Source organism: Mus musculus, chromosome X (genome assembly GCF_000001635.26).
Source record: "Mus musculus strain C57BL/6J chromosome X, GRCm38.p6 C57BL/6J".
NCBI lineage: Eukaryota > Metazoa > Chordata > Mammalia > Rodentia > Muridae > Mus > Mus musculus.
In genome coordinates, this window is record NC_000086.7 from 38,065,852 (window position 1) to 38,074,793 (window position 8,942).

Consider the following 8,942-nt stretch of genomic DNA (forward strand, 5'->3'; position numbering starts at 1 on the left):
TCTGTTCTAGAGAGTTATTCTAATGCTCTCTCGATTTGAAGTTTAAACCTTCCCTGAAACACAAAGAGGGCAGGACCCCCACGCTACCTTGGCACTTTTGTCTGTGACATTCTAGACAGGGGAGACATTCTCACAGTGATCATTGGGGCTTCTTTGTCAGTGGATCTTACTAAGGAAGATCCTTTCAATTCTGCTCCTGTGCCTCGATGGACCAAGCTCACTGTGCTTTTAGTGTCTTTAAAAGACATAGGGAGCAGAAGCCCCTAACCCATAATGTCAACTTAATTCCAGCATGGAGAACACTGGGCAGTGAAACTGGAAGATGGGGCCATGAGATGTTCCCCAAGTTTAACACAATGTTCTTTTTGAATTATTATCCCTGCCCTATTCTCCGCCTCCAAATAACCTTAAATATCCATTGTTAGTCTTCCTCAGTGGCCTCTCTTGGGATGCGGGGAGACGCCTGAATTCAGGTCCAGCTCAGGCCTCCTTTCTGGAAAATATCCTAAAGTCAGCATCTCGTTTGAAGCACTCCTTTTGTCAGGCTTCCTAATGGCAACTACGTGCCTCCGTGGGATGGATTCGCCTCTTCACGCCCACACAGACCCAACCCCCCCCCCACTTCCGTGCCTAAGTTTAGCCACACCCAGGAGCTAGTTAGGTGAATAGTGTGGGACATGCGCAGGATTTTAGCCCGTGAACTAGGAGGTGCTCCAGAGTAGGCTCCATCTGCAAAGCTCTAGCAATGGAGAGCAAATACTTCTACTTCGACCTCGATTATTATGGGGTAAGCTTCTATGAGGAAGTAATAATGACTGAATCTCAGCAGAGGGCTGCGGCCAGGGCAGCCCAATGTCGCTTTGGAAGAGGTGTAAGAGACCTGCACGAGCTGGGCCAGGACGACCACCCGACCTTTAAATACACGCAAACCTACAGCTCTGAAACAAGAAAGGAAACTCAAGCCCGTCCCAAAGAGCCCGAGAAAGCAGCGGGAGCAGTTTCTCGTCGCTCCAACAGCAAGAAGTACACCAATGCCCAAATGTGTGAACTAGAGAAGGCTTTCCAAGAGACCCAGTATCCTGATGCACACCAAAGGTGAGTACATGCTGTTTTTCAGAATCTATTGTTTTCCGCGACTCTGGGCTCCTTTACTCTGTCCTGGTGCCTACTTCTTCATTTAAACAAACAAACAAACAAAACCAGACAAACAGAAACGCATCCTGAGTATTGAACTCAAAAGCCCTAGAAATAGTAGGCTAAGTCTCTTTCCCTAAGAGACTTAAATCCCGCGTCCACTATACATTATAACTTAATACAGACCGTGCATTAACAAAGGTGGGTTTGCTTACCGTCTAGCCCCAACCAGTGCTCGAACTTAGGAATTTGAAGTCCTGTCGCAGCCTCCTTAGCAGGTCAGATTCGTTCGGTGCTTCACTTAGCCTGCTTCCCTTCTTGGCTCCGAAACTACGAGATCTTCAGCTGAATTTATGATGTGGGTGAGGAACTAGGGCCGCTGAGGCCAAAAGTTGAACTCTTCATGCACTTTGGACAAAGAAACAATCTTTCACAATGCCCGAGGTGATGGGTTTCTGTCACTTTATCCCCCAGCGATGCTTTTCTTTCACTTTATGTGGTCTTAGAAGAAAAACAAACAAACAAACACAAAATCCCCTGTCTAAGCCAAGTCTAAAGTGCAGAGCATGCAGTGGTTTCCAAAAGTTTGGAGAAAGTTTTTTCAGAGTATCTTATGCTGCTAAAACAAAACCTTGTGCTTAATAAACCTTTGTCCAGCGCCCCCCCCCCCCAGCCCTACTGCCTATTTTGTTTTTTTTGTCCTGAGGCGCTGCCAGAGGCAGGAAAGTCTGCCGAGCTTCCCCCTTGCAGACTACCCTGTTGATCTTACTAGTGTCTTCCGTGCTTGTGTGTGTGTTCCTACATGGGGTAGACTAGGTGCTTTCTCGAAGCTGAATGTCTCAAAGGCATTGTACATCTATCTATCTAAGCCACTTACTTTTCTCACCACACATAAAGGGATAGCTGAGTGAGTTTGGTCTGTGTCCCATCTGCTTTCAACTCTTTAACTACAAGTTTTAAGTCTTGTGTGGTATATACCAAGACTCTGAATTGCTGGCTCTATCAATTCTATGTTTCTTACTTTGAGCAACCAGTAACTCTGTTCCCTCCTGGTTAAAGAAAAACAAAGTACCACCCGTAAGAAGTGAGGGAGGCTAGACGCCTGGGCACCATCACAGTGAACATGGAAACATTGTCAGATATATTGTATCAAAAAGGAAGTGGGAGCTTGAAGAGATGGCTCATGGGGTAAAAGTACATTAAACACTAGCCTGAAGATCTGTTTGTTATCAGGACCCAATTAGAAAAGCAGAAGCAATGCTGAGTATCTAAATTCCATCAGTCCTGCAGGCAGGTGGTAGGCACTGGGCTTTTTGGGCAGCAGATCACCCTGCGTGAGTCCATCTGGATATCCAATGTCCTCTGCCCTTGGCTGTGACATTTGCAGTTCTTGAGGTTTCCTGGGATATAATAGTAGGGAATCCAGAAAATAGCTTAGGCAAATTGTATGTTAGTGAAGCTGAAATCAATATAAATGCTCTAAAGAAAATGATGGAAAGTTGGAAGGCATTTCTAAGGAACAATGAACTTGAAAAACTGAAAACACTGTTGGACGTGAAATGCCATTTTTCAGTGTATAGGCATGCTCTTGTGCATGGACGGAAATGGTTGGTGTGAGTTCCTTCATGTGCGTGCCTAAAGGGCGCAGAGATTGAGGACAACTTGAGGTATCCCTCTTTAGATGCGAACCACATTCTTTTCTATTTGTATTGAAAATAGATTCTTCTCTCAAACATTCATCCTGACCACAGTTTGCCCTCCCTCCAACCCTCTTAGCTCCCCCTACCTGCCCCAGACCCATTCAGCCTCCATCTCCTCTTCAGAAAGGAGCAGGGCTCCAAGAGACACCAGTCAAACAGGAGAATGCGTGATACAGTAAAACCAGGCAAAAGCCCTCGTATTAGGGCAGGGCATGGCAACGCAATAGGAGGAAAGGAATCCCATGAGCAGACAAAGGAGTCAGGGATATACCTACTTCCACTCTCAGGAGTCCCAGAAAAGTAACCAAGCTAATAGCCATAACATATACACAGAGGATTTACTGTAGACCCTTGCAGGCCCTGTACTTGTGTTTTCAGTCTCTGTGAGCCCGTATGGGCCTAGCTTAGTTGATTCACTGGGCCATGTCCTCCTGGTATCCTCCAACCCCTCTGACAGCCCGCATTATTTTTTCTCTTGAGCCAGGGTTTCTTACAGGTCTGCTGTATTTCCTCTTCAAATTGCTGTGTGACTTTCTGGAAGTCACTTGACCACTCTGTTTTATTTCCCCCCGGTATAAGATGAGGGCATGAAGGCTTCATTCTCATCATGCCAGGCAGGGATAGCAAAATAAAAATATGGAGAAATTTTACAGGTGCAATGTTCTTCCCTCCGCAATGGTGATTGCTAACCTGTGTTCTTTTTCTCTCCACAGAAAAGCACTTGCAAAACTTATTGATGTGGACGAATGCAAGGTGAAGGTTGGTACAAGTTCTTGAGGCTACTCCATCTTAGGCTTACATTAGGACCAGCATGGTCTTGCCTTACAGTAGGAGCTCATATGTCTATAAAGGGTCACACTAATTTGTCCTTGGAAGTAGACATGCTTTTTAAATGGTAAACACCAGCTAGTGTGTCATCCCCATTTCTAGCACTAATGGAACGTGTTTGCCTAAAGGAAAACAATATGTAGGATCTAGGTATTCTCTGGGGGAAGGAAACAAAGTTAATAAATATCCAGGTCTAGCATACATAGGTATACCTATTGATGTTTGCATGTCATATACCTGCATGAGATTGACATATGTGTGACAAAAGGATCCTCTGCAGAGTATTTATTTTCTTTAATTAGTTATTCACTTAACAGCCATTACCTTGTCATGAAGACCCTCCCCATTTTCTCCCTCCCATCTGCCTCGAGGAAGGGAGAGCCACACCTGAGTATGACCCTCCCCTCCCCCCAGCACATCAAGTTGCTGCAAGACAAGGTGCATCCTCTCCCATTGAAGCCAGACTAGGCAGCTCAGTTAGCTGAACAGATTCCACAGACAGGCAACAGCTTTAGAGATAGGCACCCCACTCCAGATGTTGGGGAAACAACATGAAGTCCAAGCTGCACATCTGCAGCATGTGTTCCAGAGGGCAGTGTCTGGCCATGCTTACTTTTTGTTTACTGGTTCAGTTTCATTGGCCCTCAAGGGTCCAGGGTACTTGATTCTGTTGGCCTTCCTTTGGAGTGACTGTCTTCTTCAGGTCCTTAAGTCCTTCCCCCAACACTTTCATAAGACTCTCTTAGCTCCAGCAAATGTTGGAATGTGGGTCTCTGCATCTCCCCCATTGACTACTGGTTGGAGCCTCTCAGGGGGCAGGGATGGTAGGTTCCTGTCTACATGCAAAACGGTATCATTTATAGTGTCAGGGATTGGTTCTTCCCAACGGATGGGACTTAACTCAGGGCAGTCGTTGGTTGGCCATTACCCTCTGTATCTGCTCCATCTTTGTCCCTGCACACCTTGAAGGAAAGACAAATTTTGGGTTAGGGTATTGTGAGTGGAATGCTGTCCTTATCCCTTAACTGGGCATACTCTACACAATATTTCTCTCTGGAGTTATGTTGCAAATCAGGATGACCACGAAAAATATTTATGAGAATGAGTGAAGAAGCATTAGCAGACACCTCAGTTGTATCAAATTGCTAAATACTAGGACTGGAGAGGTGGTTCAATGGTTAAGAACACTGAGTGTTCTTCTGAAGGTCCTGAGTTCAAATCCCAGCAGGCACATGGTAGCTCACAACCATCTGTAATTAGATCTGATGTGCTCTTTTGGTGTGTCTGAAGACAAGGATTGTGTGCTCATATACATAAAATAGATAATTATAAAAGAAATTACTAAATCCTAAAAATAAGCACATAGCTAACAGAGTTGGGGAATGAACAGGAAGCAGGGGATGATTGCCTATTTAAGGAAGAAAATTATTTAAGGTGAAAAAGATGTGGACTAAGAACTGGTTCTCCGTTGTAAGGTTTTAGTAAGATGGCAGACAAATGCAGCTCTGCATTTAAATTTCCCAGCTTACTACCACATGTCAATTCTGAGATATTGCCCCAAATCGCCTTCCATTATGAAGAAGGCAAGGTCTGAATGCTTTGAAAGTCTGTCTGTGGAATGATCCTGATCATGTCCAGAGTTTGGCAAACAGCTTGTTTTCTGAAGGCTTCTGCAGAAGTGGTGCTGTGTGTGCTAAGTAAATTTGTCTGATGGGTTTTGGTGGTGATAGGATGGAAACTGGAATCTCTGGTGCTGTGAGTCCATCCTGCACCCTGGGTAATACTTGAAGCCCTAAAACATTTTTGAGCACTTATAGCCTCTGCTCTGCTGTAAAGGGAGGAATATTCCATATGAAGTTGCATGATGAGCCTTCTGATCATGGTATTACCTGATCAGTATGACTAATCAGCATCTATCTTGGTCTGATTTCAGGCTTGGTTTAAATATAAGAGAGCTAAATACAGGAGAAAACAAAAGGAGTTACTACTCAGCAATGCTACATCTGGAACCTCGAACAACTTTTCGGCTCAGATGAATGAAGACCCCAAGAGTAGTACCTCTGTTCCTGAGGAGCAAATAGGGTTCATTGTGTGCCAGCAACATCTTGGCAAATCCTGCTGGTCATGAAGATATTGTTTTGTCACATATAATAGCAATAAAGGAGATGTTCATCCAAATTTTTTGTTTGTGTTTGTCATCTTTCTCTCTCACAGAATGGGATAACTTTGTTCAGCTTTGTGCTAAATGGAGGCCAGAAGAGAGGCCTAATATTTGGGCAAAAAATGTCATCACTTGTCCCGCAGGATAAGAGAATATGGTGGCCACAAACCTTTTATATGCAGAAGGGACCTCCTCCTTAATTCTCCTGCAGTATCCTAGGTAAATGTCACCATCCTACCTGCATGTCAGGGATCAGTGATGTAGCCCTTCTTGGACATAGCATCCCTTCCACTTCAAGAACTTCCTGGACAAAAGCAATATACATAGAACTAGGAAGCCATAAGGGTGAACTTGGCACTGATAGCAAGGGTAATTACATGTTGTAAGGATGAAACTTTAAACACAAATTTATACAAATGTCCAGAGTTAGCTAGTGAAGAGATGAAAGGCTATACACAGAACCTGGAAGGAAATGGGAAAAACAATAGGAGTGCAGGAAAACTTCCTGGCTGCTAATTAACAGGGAGGAGGAGGATCCCAGAGTAGAAGTGGAAAGGTGGCCATCTGCTTTATTTTTTGTACCCGATCAACAACTTCATCACCTCTAATGGCCATTATATCTCCCTTTAGAGAGATGAGTAACTGAGGCATATAAAGTTTGCAAAACCAATGGGCCTCTCTTTCCACTGATGGCCGATTAGGCCATCTTCTGATACATATACAGCTAGAGACACACGCTCTAGGGGTACTGGTTAGTTCATATTGTTGTTCCACCTATAGGGTTGGAGATCCCCCCAGCTCCTTGGTTACTTTCTCTAGCTCCTCCATTGGGGGCTCTGTGATCCATCCAATATCTGTCTGTGAGCATCCACTTCTGTGTTTGCTAGGCCACAGCACAGCCTCATAAGAGACAGCTATATCAGGGTCCGTTCAGCAAAATCTTGCTGGTGTGTGCAATGGTGTCAGCGTTTGGAGGCTAATTATGAGATGGATCCCTGGGTATGGGAGTCTCTAGATGGTCCATCCTTTCATCTCAGCTCCAAACTTTGTCTCTGTAACTCCTTCCATGAGTGTTTTGTTCCCATTTCTAAGAAGGGGCAAACTGTTCACACTTTGGTCTTTGTTTTTCTTCAGGGGAATGTCAAGGCCAAGAAGTGGGAGTGGGTGGGGTAGGGGAGTGGGGTGGTAGGGTATTGGGGACTTTGGGGGTAGCATTGGAAATGTAATTGAATAAAATACCTAATTAAAATATAATTTTAAAAAATGTTTAGCTATCCAGGTAAAGAAACATAGTAGAATAAAAGCAAAGAAAGCTAAAAAAAAAAAAAAAAAAAAAGAAAGAAAAAAAGAAAAATTAGTGACATTTTAATTTATTATAAAATTCATTCCACCATACATAAAAAAAAATGCAGGTGGTCTTAACAGACACCAAGAATGGCCATCAGACAAGAAGAGTCCTTTCAATTAAAAGTTTTTTTTTTTAAGAAAATTTAATTACAGCAACGTTGGGACAACAGCCTACTCAGCCAGTCTTAAAACTGCTGCAAAGAGGGAAGACTGGGCTGGAGGTTGTAAAGGATGCTCTACTCTGTTCGGGATTATCATGGTTGGTTTGTTGTTTGTTTTTTGTTTCTTTTTCTGAGGAAGAAGCAGTTAAGAGACATTACAGAAGTAGAATGAACCTTGTGGTTAACATTTTAGGAATACAGCTATACAATGACAGGAAGGGGGACATTTTTGGAAAACGAGCCATGTGGCTCTGAGATCAGGCTCCTCTTTAGATTGTTATCAAAACGGAACTGCTCAGTGGGCTCATAGACCAATGGATTTTACTTAATCTTTATGAGATCTGGGAAGTGGTGGTGTTGGTGGTGGTGTTGGTGGTGGTGGTGGTGGTGGTGGTATTGGATGCCTCCAATGCCAGCATTCAAGAGGCAGAGACAGGCAGATCAATGTGCATTTGAGGCCAGTCTGGTCTACAGAGTATACTCCAGGACAGGCAGAACTACAGAGACAGAGACAGAGACAGAGACAGAGACAGAGACAGAGACAGAGACAGAGACTGGAGGGGAGGGGAGGGGAGGGAATGGGAGGAGAGGGGAGGGGAGGGGAGGGGAGAAGAGAGGAGAAGAGAAGAGAATGAAAGCAAAAAGTATTGTTAGGCTAAGAATTAGTCCTGCTGAATCCTAGGTTTTTCTTTTTCGCTTTAAACAATAACTTAGTTTGAAACTCATTTTAAATGCTTCTCAGAGCCTTGTGATATTTGTGAATGAACCAAAATGTCAACATCTGCCTCCACATCAAGGAACTCTAGACCAGGAATACACGAGGCCAGAAGTAAACAAAAGAAAAGCAGAAACATAAACACACACAGCTTAGCTAGGAAATCATCATCAATGCTGTGAAGTTCTGTCCTCTGACACCAGGCTCCAGTTATGTTTCCTCCACACAATGGAGGGCTTGGAGGACCTCTGGGCCATTAGGGCTCCTGCTACACTCAGAGTGAAGGTAAATTATGCACAGCAGGAGGTTATCAGGGCAGTCCCTCAGGCTGCTACTAAAGGGCTCTGTGACCAAGTGTATCCTGCTCAAGGCTCCAAGTCATTAAGACCTGTTCTCAAGACTGGCTATTAATCACAGAAAGAACTAGAATAGTAGCTATAAGGAGGACCCTCTAGGGCTTCTCCAGGCCCACCATGAAAATGTGGCTCCCATGTGGTGCATGCATGAACATTGCTTTACCTCTGTTGTGGATTCCTATTGCAAATCCATGCCTGAAACCACAGAGGGAAAGGGACTGGTTTCCCATGGGCTACTTGAGGTGACAATGGTGAAAACAAAGGAACGATTCAGGTTCTTCTGAGGCTAGAAAGTGGTTCCACTGAGGCTAGACATTGTAGAGTAAGAGTGGGTGACGTTTTCTCAATCCTCATTCATGTTATAGGGCTACCAATATTATTCAGGATTAGATGTTTCCTGTGGTATATGGGGATGCTCTGTATCCAGAGAGCCATGGGAAACCTGAACCTTTAGCATGGGTGACTGAACACAACCTACCCATTTTAAACAAACTCAGCACAATCTGTGTCTCACTGCTGCAATCAGCTGAGCATATTGCC

The 8,942-nt window shown here is 44.2% G+C and overlaps 1 protein-coding gene across 1 annotated transcript; it reads left to right on the forward strand.

Moving 5' to 3' along the window:
• The first annotated feature begins 623 nt into the window (after positions 1-623).
• Positions 624-5,837, forward strand: Rhox10 (reproductive homeobox 10). The gene is made up of 3 exons (NM_001024850.2): positions 624-1,095; positions 3,548-3,593; positions 5,596-5,837. Exons 1-3 carry the CDS (start codon positions 746-748, stop codon positions 5,788-5,790), a joined length of 591 nt encoding a protein of 196 aa, NP_001020021.1. The 5' UTR covers positions 624-745; the 3' UTR covers positions 5,791-5,837.
• The last annotated feature ends 3,105 nt before the right edge of the window (positions 5,838-8,942 follow it).

What these genes read in the sequence shown, in the direction of transcription:
- Rhox10 (NM_001024850.2), top strand. Translation starts at nt 746, where the DNA reads ATGGAGAGCAAATACTTCTACTTCGACCTCGATTATTATGGGGTAAGC. An exon ending in TATCCTGATGCACACCAAAG is followed by an intron (nt 1,096 to 3,547) that starts GTGAGTACATGC and finishes TTCTCTCCACAG; the next exon opens with AAAAGCACTTGCAAAACTTA. An exon ending in TGGACGAATGCAAGGTGAAG is followed by an intron (nt 3,594 to 5,595) that starts GTTGGTACAAGT and finishes GTCTGATTTCAG; the next exon opens with GCTTGGTTTAAATATAAGAG.